Source organism: Nerophis lumbriciformis, linkage group LG08 (assembly GCF_033978685.3).
Source record: "Nerophis lumbriciformis linkage group LG08, RoL_Nlum_v2.1, whole genome shotgun sequence".
Lineage (NCBI taxonomy): Eukaryota > Metazoa > Chordata > Actinopteri > Syngnathiformes > Syngnathidae > Nerophis > Nerophis lumbriciformis.
Genome location: NC_084555.2, coordinates 25,575,409 through 25,594,499, shown reverse-complemented (window position 1 = coordinate 25,594,499; position 19,091 = coordinate 25,575,409). Strand labels below are relative to the sequence as shown.

General features: G+C 39.4%; 1 protein-coding gene across 1 annotated transcript; it reads left to right on the top strand.

The window, feature by feature from the left end:
- Positions 1-17,605: 17,605 nt before the first annotated feature.
- Positions 17,606-18,497, top strand: olig4 (oligodendrocyte transcription factor 4). Its single transcript, XM_061967958.1, has one exon. The coding sequence runs from the start codon at positions 17,606-17,608 to the stop codon at positions 18,356-18,358; it is 753 nt and encodes a 250-aa protein (XP_061823942.1). The 3' UTR covers positions 18,359-18,497.
- Positions 18,498-19,091: the final 594 nt, after the last annotated feature.

Genomic DNA, 19,091 nt, shown 5'->3' with positions numbered 1-19,091 from the left:
AAAATTGTATTCTTTTTTTTTTTTTTGTATTAAATCAACATAAAAAACAGGAGATACACTTACAATTAGTGCACCAACCCAAAAAACCTCCCTCCCCCATTTACACTCATTCACACTAATTCACACAAAAGGGTTGTTTCCTTCTATTATTAATATTCTGGTTCCTACATTATATATCAATATATATCAATACAGTCTGCAAGGGATACAGTCCGTAAGCACACATGATTGTGCGTGCTGCTGGTCCATTAATAGTACTAACCTTTAACAGTTAATTTTAGTAATTTTCTTTAATTACTAGTTTCTATGTAACTGTTTTTATATTGTTTTACTTTCTTTTTTATTCAAGAAAATGTTTTTAATTTATTTATCTTATTTTATAATTTTTTTTAAAAAGTACCATATCTCCACCATACCTGGTTGTCCAAATTAGGCATAATAATGTGTTAATTCCACGACTGCATATATCTGTTGATATCGGTATCGGTTGATATCGATAATGGTAATTAAAGAGTTGGACAATATCTGAATATCGGCAAAAAATCATTATCGGACATCCCTATTAAAAAACTATTAAATGACACCAAAACACATCAGTTGATTTCGTTTTAATCAGCCCTTTAAAGGAGAACTGCACTTTTTAAAAAAAAATGTTGCCTATCGTTCACAATCATTATGAGAGACAAGAAGACAAAAGTTTTTTGGTTTTTTTTGCATTTTAACATGTAAAAATCGTCTCGTTCTAGGTGGCTAGCAATGCAGCTAATGGGAGCAATCAATTCTACTGCTAAATCACTTTAAAAATGCATTAAAAAACTGTCACCAATACTTCATTTACGTTCCGTAAGCTGTATAATAACTAAAATGTGGCAACATTGTTATTGTGAGAGCGAACACTGAAAAACTCTCTTTCTAGCGTAGTAATACAACAGCGTGCTTCGGTATTAGCCGTAAAAGCTAACTACGGCAAGAGATAAGCTAGCTTCTACGTCAACGCGAAACGCATTTGAGTTTGTAATGCACAACACACTGCGATACGACACCTATCTGTACTGACTGAAAAACATGAACAATCATATTACAGTATCGGTAAAGTATTAGCCCACATTTAATGTTTTGTTCGTTCCCAGCTAACTATACAGTGTATGCTGTCTGTCATGATACACACATGACGTGCTGCATGTATCATGATCAATATAAAGTGCGACTCACTCGATGGACAGTTGTCTCTTTGGTCCAGATGGCCGGGGACATTTTTGCTGGTTTATTCGGGGTAAACACGCCATTTATGTCAAAATAGCATGTCTCCAAATTCCACATTTGCAGCTTCGAGGGGTTCTCACCTCACTTTATCGGCTTCCGTCTGCTCCAACGTTTCACCCTCTACTTAGTGCTCGCTTCTAGAAGCAGCAGTTCATCAGCAAGTGTGGTTCTGGTTGTGAATCCTCATTTGTCCGAAAATAGTCGTCTTCGTTGTTTGTTACCAAGTCTGCCAGGATTAGAAGACACACAAGCGTTTTGTATCCGGAAGTAGGAACACACTGGAAGTCGGATGTGCGCTGCTATGGAAACAGAAATCAATGTGCGAAAGGAAATTATTACCAAAGTCGTGCTATAACATTTTGACAGATTTTTGAGCGCCGTGTGTAATGTTCTATATTCTCAATTGAACATTTAAAGTTTTGGTGTTTACTGGCATCATCTTGCAGACTACACATATCTCTTATGTGTGACTGCCATCTACTGGTCACACTTATCATTACACCACGTACCAAATAAAATAGCTTCGAGGCCGGTAATCACAACCAGAAATATTCCGTACATTAGTCGCACTGGGTAATAAGGTGCACCGTTGATTTTTGAGAAAATTAAAGGATTTTAATTGTGCAATATAGTCTGAAAAATACACCAAAGCCAACCTTAAGTAAATCAGGCTGATTGTGTTTTGTTCTGCAAGCAGAACAAAGTGCACAGAAAATGACTCATTACACCAGGGGTGTCAAACTCATTTTAGATCGGGGGCCACATGGAGAAAAATTTACTCCCAAGTGGGCCGGACTGGTAAAATCATGGTATGATAACTTGAAAATAAAGACAACTGCAGATTGTTTTCTTTGTTTAAAAATAGAATAAGCACATTCTGAAATTGTACAAATCATAATGTTGTTGGGTTTTTTTACACTTACATGTTGCTGTTAACAATATTCTATCGTTTTGTCGTTATTTGTATTTTCTGAATAAATTATGTGATAATGTTCATCAGTCAACTCATTGGTAGTAATTTTCAATCTATCAAGATAAAAAAATAATATCAAAATCAAATTGCAGTATGTTATTTATGTAGTTTGATCATTTTCCTCGACTAATGTACTAACATCACGTGGTTTATTTTGTACATACGTAGCATCATCTACAAAGATACAAATAATTGCTATTGTGACATCCAGTGGACACATTTAGAACAGCTGTTTCTTTCATTCAAAAATTTCAGGTTAATTTTTATACTTAGCAAACTCATCCCGCGGGCCGGATAAAACCTGTTCACGGGCCTGATCCGGCCCTCGGGCCGTACGTTTGACACTCCTGCATTACACATTCCATTCTGCTAAGGTAGAAAATATTCCTCAAAAACTCACAGAACACTGTTCTAGTCATCAACATGATGATGCATAGGGCCATAACTTGTCTGTATTTTGTGCCTTATATTGAGAGTCACTCCTGTATTTTAAATAAATACATAGATAAGTAAATACAATCCCAAAATGGAAAAACATATTAAAAAAATTAAAATAAATAAATAAATACAAAAATATTTAAAAAATAAATAAATAAATAGTATCTATTTTTAACACTGAATGATGTGTCACAGATTTCCTCATCAGCATTCAGATCCCATCATATGTGATTTAGGTTTTAATGTGCATGAGAAATCACCTACCGTATTTTTCGGACTATAAGTCGCAGTTTTTTTCATAGTTCATAGTGCGACTTATATATGTTTTTTTCGTTTTTTATTATGCATTTTGGGCAGGTGCTACTTATACTCCGGTGCAACTTATACTCCGAAAAATACGGTACTTGAGTCTCTAGAGTGACTCACGGAGTGAATGTGTGTCACATGAAAAAATGGGCAGAATTTAAAAAAAAAAGATATCCTGTCCTGCTCTGGCCCGGTTGCACCAAATGATAATATAAATACATTTAGTAAAGTCAAATGCAAATAAGGCAAAAAGAGAAGTATCCTACACTTCTCTTTTGTAAAGTAAATCTGAACAGCCGATATGGGCATCTACATCAACTATATGATTTGCCTGAGAAGCTGGACAGGACAAAAAAAAAAGACATCCTATATGCAAAATATATCTAAAAAAATAATAATCAGAAGCTGCAGAATGCCAATTTGGTTGTTACAATGAAAATAAAAGTCTGCCTTTCAAGGTTGCCACTTAGTGTTAACATTTTTGGAATGTTGTCAATCACAAGGCGCGTGTGTGTGCCAACTAAATTGTGGTTATTCATTTAGACTAAACAGAAAAGCAAAAAAAAGAAATCAATTGTGTGTCACTAACTAGCCTGATGCCTTCCTAAAGGGGAATACTTAAAGAAACAGACACGCTTAATTCAGTGGGTCTGCACAGGCTGTATAAAAGCCAAACAAGTAGACACACACACTCCCATGGACCATTGATCAGCTCGTCAATCATGCGTCAATGAGGACGGCCAGTGGCCACCAACATTCAGGTTATTGTTTGCGGTGACCCCAGGGTCAGCGGTAAGTAGCTGGAGACAGAGGGCCACACAAAAGGACAGCATCATGTACTTTCCACATACAGTTGTGTTGCCGCCGGCACCCTTCTGAATAGACACATGGCAGGCCTATCCACAGATGGGACAGAGACAGGGGGGGGTTGTGGGGGGAGTGTGTGTTGCCGTGGTGAGGGAGCACAAGCGGCGGTAACAGACTGAAACAATGGTGCTGATGAAAGCAGCAGCCGTGCCTGGGCTTTGGGGTGGAAGATTATTTGGGTGAGCAGGTCCCCCATTTCCACAAGATACCACAGACAAGGGGGCGGGGGGCATGAAGGAGACAGGGGTGAGGTGGGGGTTCTAGAAGGGGGGGAGGTGTTAAAAAAGTAGCAGAAGTCTCCGGACTCCCGACACAATGCCGCCCTCATGCCTCAGTGAGTGGCCAACTGTTCAAAAGTGTGACACGCATGTTGCCGAAGACACGGTCAGTGTGTGTGGCTGTGTGTGCGCGGAAGTGTGTGTGTTTTCTGGTTTGTTAGTTTTGTATTAATAAAGATAGACCTACCACATTCTCATAATCGTATTTGCAAACATGTATTGCATTATAAGTCAAGTTAGCGCTAAACAAAAAAAAAGGTTACTTTGTGAAACATATCACTTAGAAAGGTATGGAAGTAGAATTGTCTCACATCAACTTACATATATCAATATGATTATTAATACATATATTAATAAATATACAAATACAAATGTGATATACAAATAAATAAATAATGTGTATAAATAAATGTGTAATTATACAAATTATTGAGTTATTTGTATGTCACATTTTTATATTTATACATTATATTTGTATATATTTTCAAATCTCAAAAATATATTTACAAATACGCATTTATTTATACAAATTATTTATTTATTTGTATATCACATTTGTATTTGTATTTGTATATTTATAATATATGCATATGTATTGATATCATATTGATATATATAAGTTGATGTGAGACAATTCTTCTTCCATAGAAAGGCGGCGACAATAGTCAAGAATATTGCTACTACAGTTGTACCTTTACTCAAAAGTGCCCCGATTTAAGAGAGTTTTAAGTAAAAGAGCTGTCTCTCTCGGCTTATTGTTATGCTTTAAGGTTTCAGAGTTCCAAGCATCTGTGACGATCTGTCTATCCATTTCTGATTGTGTTTCCTTGTTTTGTGTTTATTTCCTATCACTGCTCTTATTTTTATTTCCGTTTTCTGCATGTCTCCGCTGAGCGCTGTTTTCCCCTCACCTGCTGTTGATTGGCAGCCGGGCCACACCTGGTGCTAATCAGCAGGCTTCTATTTTATGGCAGCCCCGCGTGCTCCTCAGCGCTCGAGGATTGATCTGTTTCGGACCTTGCATGCACGACTGCTTACTTTTCTGTTTATTATATTAAAATCATCTTACCTGCCCATCACTCTCCTGGTTCCTGCATCTTGGGGTCACTACAACTGCAGCCATGCGAGTTCCTCACGGCATCCCTGCCATTAGTTGGTGTAACAGGGGTCCCCAAACTACTATATATATATATATATATACATATATATATATATATTAGTATAATATAATATTTATTTCTTTAGTCCTCTTGCACGTCAGGGCATGTAGGGCCAACCCTGGCAACCAGGTGTCTCTATTTGAGTCTATTGTGGACACATTAATATAATGATGTAATATAATATGATATAATATAATATAAGGATTTCACCTTTTTTGCAAATGTTTTGTTATTAATTTGTGTTATTTCTTTTTAGCGTGTAACTCGGCAAAGCAGTTCGAGCGTGTCATTTATCCTTGGAAATATGGAGAAGCTGCTGATGGTGTGATTGATTTAGAAGCAACTGGAAGGCACTACCTTATAGTCCACTCTCCAAGGTAAATGTTGTACATTAAAGTTAAAGTTAAAGTACCAATGATTGTCACACACACACTAGGTGTGGCGAGATTATTCTCTGCATTTGACCCATCACCCTTGATCACCCCCTGGGAGGTGAGGGGAGCAGTGGGCAGCAGCGGTGGCCGCGCCCGGGAATCATTTTGGTGATTTAACCCTCAATTCCAACCCTTGATGCTGAGTGCCAAGCAGGGAGGTAATGGGTCCAATTTTTATAGTCTTTGGTATGACTCCGCCGGGGTTTGAACTCACAACCTACCGATCTCAGGGCGGACACTCTAACCACTAGGCCACTGAGTAGGTTAAATTATTACCTATTACCTATTATTATTACATATTACTTAATAAAACTACTGTAGTTGTTAGTAATACGTTCTGTACGGAACTCGCAGGGCTTCAGTAGTTGTGACCCCAAGATACAGGAGACAGGAGGACGAAATGCAGGTATAATCTTTTCCTACTCAGTGGCCTAGTGGTTAGAGTGTCCGCCCTGAGATCGGTAGGTTGTGAGTTCAAACCCCGGCCGAGTCATACCAAAGACTATAAAAATGGGACCCATTACCTCCCTGCTTGGCACTCAGCATCAAGGGTTGGAATTGGGGGTTAAATCACCAAAATGATTCCCGGGCGCGGCCACCGCTGCTGCCCACTGCTCCCCTCACCTCCCAGGGGGTGATCAAGGGTGATGGGTCAAATGCAGAGAATAATCTCGCCACACCTAGTGTGTGTGTGACAATCATTGGTACTTTAACTTTAACTTTAACTTTTTAATTTTCACAAAATGCACAAGGTGCAGCAGGGAAGTGTGCGGAGGCATAAGCAGCATGGGGCGGTATAGCTCGGTTGGTGGAGTGGTCATGCCAGCAACTTGAGGGTTCCAGGTTCGATCCCCGCTTCTGCCATCCTAGTCACTACCGTTTTGTCCTTGGGCAAGACACTTTACCCACCTGCTCCCAGTGCCACCCATATTGGTTTAAATGTAACTTTGATATTGGGTTGCACTACGTAAAAGCGCTTTGAGTCACTAGAGAAAAGCGCTATATAAATATAAATCACTCATTATCACACGGAGTGGCCGCCCTGAGATCGGTGGGTTGTGAGTTCAAACCCCGGCCGAGTCATACCAAAGACTATAAAAATGGGACCCATTACCTCCCTGCTTGACACTCAGCATCAAGGGTTGGAATTGGGGGTTAAATCACCAAAAATGATTCCCAGGCGCGGCCACCGCTGCTGCTCACTGCTCCCCTCACCTCCCAGGGGGAGATCAAGGGTGATAAGTCAAATGCAGAGATGAATTTCGCCACACCTCGTGTGTGTGTGACAATCATTGGTACTTTAACTTTAACTTTAAATAGAAGCCAGCTGATTAGCAACCATGACCTGGTGTGGTCAGGCTGCCAAACAGCGCTCAGGGAGACAAACAGGAAGTAGTACTAAAATAAGAGGGCTGACTAGGAAATAAACACAAAAAGAAACGGAACATGTGACACCTGACGTGACAGGTCGTCACAACATTCTGTTGTATTGTTTCTCATACAATAGGCATTATTTAAAAGTGTGTTATTATTTTTAAAAGGCATGATACATGTTAAAATTGTGCTGTTTGAGTGGTGGGTGTGTGTGCGTGTGTGTTTGTGTGTGTGTGTGCGTGTGTGTGTGTGTGTGTGCGTGTGTGTGCGTGTGTGTGTGTGTGCGTGTGTGTGTGTGTGTGGTGGGGTACAAACACCACTTAATTAATTTTAATTGAAGATTGGCGTTTGAGTTCAGAGTATTGTTGTCCCGATACCAATATTTTGGTACCGGTACCGGTACCATAATGTATTTCGGTACTTTTTTGTACTTTTGTAAATAAAGGGGACCACAAAAAATGTCATTAATGACTTTATTTTATTAATTTATGTTTATTATTGCAAGTTTGTCCTTAAATAAAATAGTGAATATACAAGACAACTTGTCTTTCAGTAGTAAGTAAACAAACAAAGACTCCTAATTTAGCTGCTGACGTATACAGTAACATATTGTGTCATTAAGTTTATTGATGACATTAATTATTTAATTAATTATTAATTATAATATTAATGTTGTTTATTAAGGACAGGTGGTAGAAAATCAATATTCTCCCAAAATGTGTTTGTCATTGTTGTTTAGAGTGGTTTCATTATATGGCACCTGTTTATGACAGTGTTGGCGTTGTTCATACGCCACCCTTAGCGTGACATGTATGGCTGTTGACTAATTATGGCCATCATTCACGTGTGTGTAGTGTGTTCAAAGTTAAGAAGATTGTCCTAATAAATAATGATTGGACGTGGTGAAATCTTGACTTTATCTTTGTCTCTATAGACCTCTTGTAGCAAATCCATTGTTATGAGTCCGGGGTCCTGTTCTGTGGAGTCAATCATATTTAGCTATCACTTGTCCTACAGGGTTGATACTTGAAATAAATGCACTTTTTAGAGGTGGTATTGTACCGAATATGATTCATTAGTATTGCGGTATTAGGGTATGCCGTACAACCCTAGTTCAGAGTCACAGAACCATCAAGCTCGTAAGTTGAGGTACTACTATACTACTGTACTACAACTACATATTATATTATAGTATATTATTATTTATATGTTTCATGCTGACAAATTAGCAAATTAAACGTGTAGTGACAGTCTCAGGGAAGAAAGCATCATTTGGAAATCTACAACCTGAAGGCCAACATCTGGATCAGGGCCCTGCGCCTCCTGATGGAGGCCTGCTCGGCAACTGCTCCTTTCACTCTTTCGCCCTCAGGGCAGTCTTTCCTCACTCGGTCTTCCCCGGGGTAATTGTGGGGTAATTTATGAAGTTCTGTCAGCATGGAGCAGGCCAGTGTATGGGACAGCCTGCTGACTGAACCCATACAACCTGAGAGGACAAGCCATGGATTCCTTTTATCCCGCTCATAATCGGCACTCCTCCTGGTACCCCTTGCCCTGCAGCGCCCCTCAGCATGTGATCCTCTGCGGCCCCTTAAAGAAGGGAGGGAAAGTTATTGGACTTTTAAGTGACTCATAAACATCCAAGAAGATTTTCATAGCACTTTTGTGCCTTTTTGTCTTCGCTGAAATAATGCAATTGTTGCCAACGGTTTAAATGAATAAATCACAGTGCAGTTTGTTCAAGCGGATACATTGTTCGCTGGAACACTTGTCATCCCGTTTAGACTGGTTGTGAAACAACTTTATACATTTTACTTTGAGACTACAACTCAACGTGAGACATGTTAAGAGTAGTGATAATTCAAATCAAATGCTGTCAAGGAACTTAATCTCAAAACTTTAATATTAACGTAAAACTGATGAAAAAAAGAAACACGTTATTAATATAGTTTTAGTTTATTTTGGACATGCGTACAATTTCAATATGGTACATCACATATTTCCAGTTTTTCATTACAACAGGTCCAAAAAAAGAGTAGGAAGGAGAAGAGCTTATTTAATTCTACCTTTTCCATATCATAGCAATTCCTCCCAGTTGTTTGTTCATTTGCTGTGCTCAATTTGTAAAACAAACATATCAATGTAGTTCACATGAATTATTAAGTATGTTTTGATTTACACAATGAGATCACATTCAATGAATCAATCAATCAAAGTTGACTTGTTTAGTCCATAATCACAAATGTCTCAAAGGGCTGCACAAGCAACAACAACATCCTCGGCTCAGATCCCACAATCAGGGCAAGAAAAACTTTTTTGTAACACTGTTAGTAAATGAAGCACACTTGTGTAGTTATTTCCCTATATTTCAACACTATAACTCATATATGGTAACATTAACGAGTAGTAGAGAATATTGAGTAATTTTTTGGTCCAGAACATATTTTGCTTTATTCATTATTGAAGCATTTCTTGTCATCTATGTCTTATATTTTTTATATGAGATTTCCAATTCATTTTATCATCTATTAATTCACCCAAAAATCTGATTTTTCTCTACCCTGTCAATGTCTACACCATCTATTTATATTTATGTATGACTTTCTCTTCATCTGTTCCCGCATAGCTGAGATTCTGTTTTTGTCAAACTATATCTTAAATTGAATGATTTATTCTGTTACTATTTTTATCAGCTTCTGTGCGTTGTCTACTGAATAAAATGCTGCTGTATCGTATGCAAATAAGTCCTTTGAAACTTTACAAACGACGGAACTATTTTGGTCCTAGAATTGATCCCTGGGGTATGCTGCAAGATATATTTAGAGCTGTAGGTGTGTGATCGCTTAGCTTCACGTATTGCTTCCTGTTGGTTATGTAGCTTCTTACCCAGTTCAAGACCAGCCCTCTGATGCCATACCGTTCTAGTTTGTTAATTAAGATATTATGATTAATTGTGTGCAATGCTTTTGTTAGGTCAAAAACACTTACTTTCTATTGCTTTGTTGTTTCCTCCGTTTTTTCGATTAATGGCATCAATGTTGAAATGTTGGCTTTGTATTCATATTGGTTATTTGTGAGTGTTCCACTTTTATTGATGAATATGTCCAATATGTTGTGCAATCATTTTTCAATAATTCAGCAAATTGTGAAAGTAAGAAAACCAGTCCATTGTTTGTAAACGGGTGTTTGTCTCCAGTCGTATCAATTGGTAAAACTTTTGATATTTTCATTTAGTTTGGGAATTTTCCTGTTTAAAATCATAGGTTGCTGATATACATTAATGGTTCTGAAATCTCCTAAAATAACCTTTCTATCGTTTCCATGTCAATTCCGTTACAATCAAAATGGTAAAAAAAAAAAAATGTAGCTGAAAGTTTTCCAAGGGGACTGCTCTCGACCACATGCCAAGATAAAAGCCCAATGTGCATGTACATAAGATGTAGCTACTGATCCTGTTCAACAATAGCCAACAGAGTGTGAAGGAAGCCTTTTGGTCCACACTGCAAGTTTGTCCTTCAGCTTAGCGCTTTATTGAGCCATGATAGGCCTTAATCTCGCCTGATCCTCTGTCGCTACAAGCATATGCCTGTGATAATACCCTCATTTTCTGGTCACCTGAACACTTTCAATGGCGTGCACCCTATGTGATAGAAGAAAAAGGGTCTCTAAACCTTAAGAACGTCTGTCACGCAGCACTCCAATTGGACGGAAGGTCATGAAAGGTGCCGCGCAGAGAAGAAAGTCAAACAGCCAAATGGGGGGGTTAAAAACTGAAGGATTATGTGGAAACATGAGGGTGGCTATGCATTCATTTGTAAAATGCAAAACTCAGAGACCCTTGTGTCTCTCTGTGTGGCCCGTTGCCTCTGCAAACACATGAATAAGAATAAGACAGAGCAGTAGAATGGGATTTATTTGACTCATGCATATATATCTGAAAAGAGCGATTGATTACATTTTATTTATTTATTAAGCCCCTAACAATGATCTATGAGCGGATAGAAACTCTTCATTTCGTACAAAGCTATTCAAAGTTTATAAGTGATATTCTCCTTGATTTTACCTCATGTACAGTCTGATAAATGCGAAGCACCGTTTGACAGGCATCGACGTTGGAGTGTGTCAAAACACAAGAAAAACTGTACCACAGATCCAGCCATTGAGAGGTCTGAAAAGACCGTAGAGAATGAAACCCAGACCATTGTGTCCGACATAGTTAATTAGGCTCTGACCCAATTAGCGAGGGGGAAATCCAGCAGCCTATGTTGGCGCTAAGCCTAACGATGGGAAAATCCATATGCTCCAAATAAACGGCCAATGTTGTTGCCCAAGGTTCTCCAATTATAATATCACTAAATGTTGGCAGGGGCAAAGCTGCCTGTGGGGAACCCTGATGAAGCTCCAGTGGGGGGTCCTCTGGGCCCCCTTGATTTCTAGTCTTGTGTTTGAGGAGCACACATAATAGAGTGAATCTAACACAGCATCACAGGAGATGTGCCGTGGGTCAATGAAGTAACCACTTTAACAATGCTATTAAAGACTTTCAAAGTTTGTGGTCAGTTGTTTATGGAACAATCGTGATGCAGCACTGACAAACACACTGTCAGAGGAATGTCTTCTTTTGGGTATATGCAGTATAAACAAGGGTTTACGCTGCTCGGGAGGAAATTCTTGAGCTGAACAGTAAAATATACTCTTTAGACCAGGTGTGTTAAACTTGTTTTTATTGAGGGACACATCGCAATTATGCTTGTCCTCGGAGGGCCACATTGATTGATGTGGCAGACCAAATACAATGATGCGGTGGACTACTTTAAAGCATGTTTGGACCACATTAAATGATTTGGCAGTTCATGTTAAATGATGTGGTAGGCCACTTTACATGAAGTAGCAGGCCAGATATGGCCCCCATGCCTTGAGCTTGACATGTGTGTTGTAGAAACAAAACCACATCGCAATTATGGTTGCCCACAGACAGCCACTTTTACTAAATTGTGAGGCAGACCACATCAAATGGTATGGCAGACCACAGCAAATTATGGGGTAGACCACATTGAATGACATGGCTGGCCACATTATATGAGGTGGTGGACCACATTAAGTTATGTGGCAGACCCCATTAAATTATTTGGAACATCACATTAGATGATGTAGCGGCCCATTTTAAATGATGGGATGACCACATTTATTGACGTGGCGAATCACCTTAAATGATGTAGTGGGCCAGGTTAGACAATGTAGCAGACCACATTGAATAATGTGGCGGGCCATCTTAAATGATGTGGCGGGTCACTTTAAATGATATGGCAGGCCACATAAAATGAAGTGTCCGGCTACACTAAATGATGCAGTGGGCCAGATCTGGCCCTCGAGCCTTGGGTCTGATACTTCTTTCTATAGACTGTAGACACACAACCACTAAAGCATGAATCTGTGATCGATCCAGTCTTCACATCTGATGTACAGATGAATGTTTGATGGAAAGTCATACGTCACAAATATAAATATTTTTATTGAGGATTGTGCTGTTATACAATTGTGTTATTCAAAAGCAACATTGTGTGGATGTGAGAGTGCAAGTAGCTTTATGGTTGAATTAGGGACGACAATGCCCTGCCCGCTCCTTAGTATCTTTTTAACTACCTCCTCCTTTCTTAAAGGACCCCCTTCTTGTGATAGTGATGCAATTTCGCAGACAGTTTGGAGGACCAAGTCAAATTTATCCGACCCTCTTTGTCTTGAGCTTCTGGTTGAATTGTATCTAGTCTGCCATTAACGCTGCTCTTTACATGTTCAAGCGCCTCATATGGTGCTTCATGCCTTTCAGGGTGTTGCATAGGAACCATATGTAAATAAGGCCTTCGAGGCATCATATATCTGGTGCTATGGTGCAGGGCAATAAGGTTGTCTGTTTGATTGTAGGTCGACACTCTCACTTTTACTTTGCTTTCATTGTCTGACATAAGCATGTAAAAAATCATCAAATGAATGAAATATAACATAGTATGTGTACTCAGAGAGAACAAGTACAAAAGCTTAGATGTACAGTAAAGACAACAAAAGAAACATTCTGATTATGTAAAACACTTTCTTACAAGGCATATACTGTATGTCAATATCTATAAATATGTTTTTACAATAAGAATTGTAAAAACTGTATTTCACTTAGTTACTGTAAATGTATTATATAAACTTTAGGATTCATGGGCCATTTTAATCCTATGAAAGCTATGAACCCCCTTCCCCAACAATATTCACACAGCGTTGCCACGGTTACTTTGAAAAACTAATCGGATTACTCCTTTAAACAGTAACTTGGTTACTTTAGTGATCACTTTAATTTAAGAGTAATAACTAAGTTAGATTCCAAGTTTCATAATTTGTTACATTTTGCCGCCAGCACATACACTATATTGCCAAAAGTATTTGGCCACACATCCAAATGATCAGAATCAAGAATCAGGTGTCCTAATCACTTGGCCTGGCCCCAGGTGTATAAAATCAAGCACTTAGGCATAGTGACTGTTTCTACAAACATTTGTGAAAGAATGGGCCGGTCTCAGGAGCTCAGTGATTTCCAGCGTGGAACTGTCATAGGATGCCACCTGTGCAACAAGTCATGAAATGTCCTCGCTCCTAAATATTCCAAAGTCAACTGTCGGCTTTATTATAAGAAAATGGAAGAGTTTAGGAACAACAGCAACTCAGCCACAAAGTGGTAGGCCACGTAAACTGACAGAGAGGGGTCAGCGGATGCTGAAGCGCATAGTGCAAAGAAGCCGCCGTCTTTCTGCACGGTCAGTTGCTACAGAGCTCCAAACTTCATGTGACCTTCCATTTAGCCCACGTACAGTACGCAGAGAGCTTCATGGAATGGGTTTCCATGGCCGAACAGCTGCATCTAAGCCATACATCACCAGGTCCAATGCAAAGCGTGGGATGCAGTGGTGTAAAGCACGTCGCCACTGGACTCTAGAGCAGTGGAGATGCGTTCCCTGAAGTAATGAATCACACTTTTCCATCTGGCAATCTGATGGACGAGTCTGGCCTCGGAGGTTGCCAGGAGAACGCTACATTTTTGACTGCATTGTGCCGAGTGTGACATTTGGTGGAGGAGGAATTATGGTGTGGGGTTGTTTTTCAGGAGTTGGGCTTGGCCCCTAAGTTCCAGTGAAAGGAACTTTCAATGCTCCAGGATACCAAAACATTTTGGACAATTCCATGCTCCCAACCTTGTGGGAACAGTTTGGAGAGGGCCCCTTCCTATTCTAACATGACTGTGCACAAGTGCACAGTCATGGATGACAGAGTCTTGTGTGGATGAACTTGACTGGCCTGCACAGAGTCCTGACCTGAACCCGATAGAACACCTTTGGGATGAATTATAATGGAGACTAAGAGCCAGGCCTTCTCGACCAACATCAGTGTGTGACCTCACCAATGCGCGTTTGGAAGAATGGTCGAAAATTTCTATAAACACACTCGGCAACCTTGTGGACAGCCTTCCCAGAAGAGTTGAAGTTTTAATAGCAGCAAAAGGTTGACCGACATCATATTGAACCCTATGGGTTAGGAATGGGATAGCACTTCAAGATCCTATGTGAGTCAAGGCAGGTGGTCAAATACTTTTGGCAATATTGTGTAGTTTTCAATGAACTGAGCTAACAAAAAGTCAAAATAAAGACTTTATTTCTAACTAGAATATGCCCCTCTCTCTCTTCCCTCCATTGATTTTTATGTTTATGTTGCTTGCTCCTGAGTATGTATTACATCAGGGGAGCAGATGGGATTTTTGAATTGGGGGTAACCAAACTGTCAGCAACTCAACGAGTTGTTTTTCCACTCCATGTCTTTTTTTAAATATGTTTTGTTTAAGCATTTTTATGATAAATAGTGTAACAATAACAACACATGTACTGTCCTGTACATAAATAAATATACTGTATACTGTGGCAGAAGTAAGTAATGGTGATGGTGATTATAATATAGAAGTAATAAGTAACAGTGCAGCCAAACAAATCTATCAAGAAGCAGACTCAAAGATCTATATTCGAACTGACAATAAATTGAAAATGACAATAGTAACGCACAAAGACATGAATTAGTATATTTAATCTGATTAATGGTTTGGAAATATTAACACGTTTGATTACTTGCTAATGAAAAATGTGGTTGTATTACAGTAACACATTACTTTTGCCGCCAGATACAGTGGACAGTATATTATGCCTTATTTAGATATGGTACCTAAACAACACTCTGAGAGGCATCACTGTATTTACATACACATACCTTTACCACCTATGAGATGTTTATAATATACAGTAAATTATCTATTAAGAATTACTGTATGAAAGTTAATTGTTTTCAATGTTTATGTGCATTTGTTTGGATATTATTATTATTATGATTATATGTGATCATTATTATCAGAACATAGTGACATATTAGTGAAGTTCAAGGTCAAATTTAAGGGGTTCATATAATATTATGATATTTTTTCTACATTTAAAACACTTCCTTGTGGTCTACATATAATGTCATGGTGGTTCTTTGGTCAAAATAGATTATGTTTTACCTGTCATCTTCAAACCGCTTTCTCTTCAAAATACGCCGTTTTGTGGGTGGTCCTATTTATGTGCCTCCACTTCGACTACATTTTCTCCCCATCAGTCACGTTGTAGTTTTTAGCGCTTCTATATTGAGTCCACTGAGAAATATGTTAGACCTATACACTACTTTATAATAGGCCCAGGATGCATGTTCATGTATGAGCCTTTCTCTCCTAAAGCAAGAAAATAGAGAAAAAGAAGGAACTTATTCTCGCCAGTGTCTGACGACAGTGGTGGACTGGCGCAAAGCTCTTCGTGTAAAACTTTACCATATACAGGTATGGAGCGATCCGCTGACGTCACATGTTAGGAAAACATCACAAGTTGTGCAAATTCTAAAAGGTTCGTTCAGAGAAAGTATGAAGGAAGGCAAGATTGTTTCATAAATATCTCCCCCATGTCTGCATGGTTTGATTCAACATTTTTGGTACTATGCAGATCCCAAATACACAAAAACAGGTACTAATAGAAAACTTGGTTTTGCATAGTAGGGCAATAAAAATATAATAATAATGATGTCATAATTCACTTTTTTTTCACAGTTAAAAATCCAGGTAAGATTTCCCTGGAATAAGTTATTTTGTTCAAGATGTATGTGCATTTGTTCAAATATTATTATCATGATTACAGTAATCCTCGTTTATTGCTGTTAATTGTTTCCGAACATGACATGGATAAATGAATTTCTGTAAAGTAGTAATCATTTATCAAGTATTTTCAGGCATGGAAAAAACCTGTTTACGACCTTGTAATGCATTTTGCAATTAATGAGAACCCTCTATACATGAAATAACACCCTTTAGTCATCTTTAGACACTTTTAATCCAATAAAACAAGTGGTTTGGTAAATGAGTTGTGGAACACTTCTGGTTGATGGTGTGTGTTGGTTATTCAAAATGGCGTACCCTGGGAGTTTATATTGGGTTACATTTTATTTGCTGTCTATATCAATGTCTTGTGTCATGATGCAACCTGCGCCAAATTTCATTTTTGTGCGGACGACACTCTTTTGTATTGCATCGCCATTAGCAAGTTCCACAGAAGGTCTGCAATCTGCTTTTAATGTTATTGTCAGTCCTCTGTCTGAATGCTGATAATGGCGTATTATTGTTATTTACAAATGTAATTGTCTGGGTAATGTTTGTTTTTATTTGTATTTTGTGGTGTTTTTACATGTGTTTTATGTAAAATTTATTTGTGCTGCTAATTTAGCCATGAGGACCTATTTGCAAAAGAGATTGTGAATATCACTGGATCTACTTCTAGTTTAAATAAAAGTCACTAACGAACTAACAAATAGTAATCAGTCTGCCTGAGGCTCAGCCAATCTGTGGCCACAATACTAAACAGCATGACATGATTGGTTTGGTCTCATCTATTTTTTGTTTATTTAGCCATTTTTATGCTTGAATGCTAAAATGTATCATTTGTTTTAAAAATCTGCTGACCCTTTGCTGTATAATATGCAAAACATTACGATGTTTCTAATGAACGTTTTAGCTATCCTACTGAAATGCTTAGGAGCTTAACACATCTGATTAAATGTGTTGGTGTTCATCTGTGGTGGTGATGGTGATGGGGCGGGGGTGTTAAATGTGGGTGTGGGAAGGTAAAAATGGGGGCTTCACGACAACTTGTGTGTGTTGGGGGGTGAACATGTGTCCCCTCTGCAATTGGCTGTGGCTCTAAGTGTCTCATTATGCAGTGTATTGTTCCTTTGTTGTGGTGGTGGTATAAATACACCCCACTTGTCCCAGAGGGTGACAGTTAAGACAGACTGGTCATCAGACTGAAAAAAAGTGAAGGGAGACTGTGGCTGCACTTCAGCAGGAACAGACTAGGAAGCATTTGAAAAGTTACATTTTGGACAAATTAGCTTTTTTTCCTTGCTTAAATCAAAATGGATTCTGATGCCGGTTCCACCAGCAGCCGTTCTTCATCCCCAGACCTAGTTGTGGATGACTCAGCCAGGAGCTTCTTCTCCAACAAGATGTTTCAGACGTACTGCCAAGACAACCGAGCAGACAGAGACGCCGACCCGAGCCGCACGGACGGAAAGCCCAAAAGTCGATCTCAGCCCAGCAAGGAAGAGGTGCAAGACTTGAGACTGAAAGTGAACAGTCGGGAGAGGAAGAGGATGCACGATCTGAACCAGGCCATGGATGGCTTGAGGGAAGTCATGCCCTATGCTCATGGCCCGTCGGTCCGCAAGCTGTCTAAAATATCTACCTTGCTGCTGGCCAGAAACTATATTCTTATGCTGTCCAGCTCTTTGGAGGAGATGAAGAAGCTGGTGGGAGACGCGTACGGCGCAAGCGCTGCCGTCCAGAGTCGCACAGTCGCCCACGCCGCCATTACCACTGCAGCACCACCTGCCCACCTGCCCTTGCATCCTCTGGCCCAGTCCCTGCACTCTCTGGTGGGCTCCACCCAGCATCATGCACCAACTTCAGTGACAACTCCAACCCCACACTCACCCCCAACCACTAGCTTCCTTGGTTTCCACGCTCCGGTCCAGGGCCTTCTGAAGGACCCCCTCCACCTGACCAGCTCTTACAGACACTTCCCCGGCATGCCTTGCCCCTGCTCTCTGTGCCAAACTTTGCCCGTACCAACGTCTTCATTGCACAGCCTGGCAATGAACAAACTGTAAAAAAAAACTAAAACCAAGCAACTTAAACTGTGGACCTGATGACTTATATTGTATATGATGTATGTGCATTTTCTGCCATGTAAACTGCTGCTATTTTTATGGATGATCTCTTCTGCATTGCTTTAAGAGAAATATTCGAAATGCACAAGGTATTTTAGTGGAGTAGCAAACGCTGTAATTTATCTTATGATGAATGTTGAAGAAATAATGTTAAAAGAGTTGACTCTTGTGTGTCTTTTTGTACAGGATTTCTATTTTCCTAAATTAAATTCTTTATCATACTCTTGACTGATGACCTGTTACATTCTTCTTGGTCCATTTTTCCAAAACAAACATCTATACGTGCAGCTCATATAATTCATGTTGTCATTGGTTGCTAACCAGCTTTGAAGCCCTGACCTCTTAAAGAGCAAAGCAGGGACAGAAGGGTGACAACACAGACGCTGAATGTGCAGGCGTTCTTGCACCAAGGGACCATCCATCTTTACCTCAACAGGGTGTAAGAGATGAAAGGACGACGCAGGCGCCAGGACGGCGCGTCACTTTTGTCTGACACAGGCCAGGGAAGTAGGAGCCACGTCTTGGAGCTCTCGGGCCGACCATTTGTCTCTGCCTCTAATGACTTCAGTATTAGCATAAATGTTTGATCAGCTTAGTTAATGTTGCTTTAAACATAGAAAATGTGAAAATATATTTCTATAAGTAGAAATGATTCATCAGCTAAATTTCAAAC

Excerpts from the sequence above, each read along its gene's own strand:
- olig4 (XM_061967958.1), top strand. The coding sequence starts at position 17,606 with ATGGATTCTGATGCCGGTTCCACCAGCAGCCGTTCTTCATCCCCAGAC.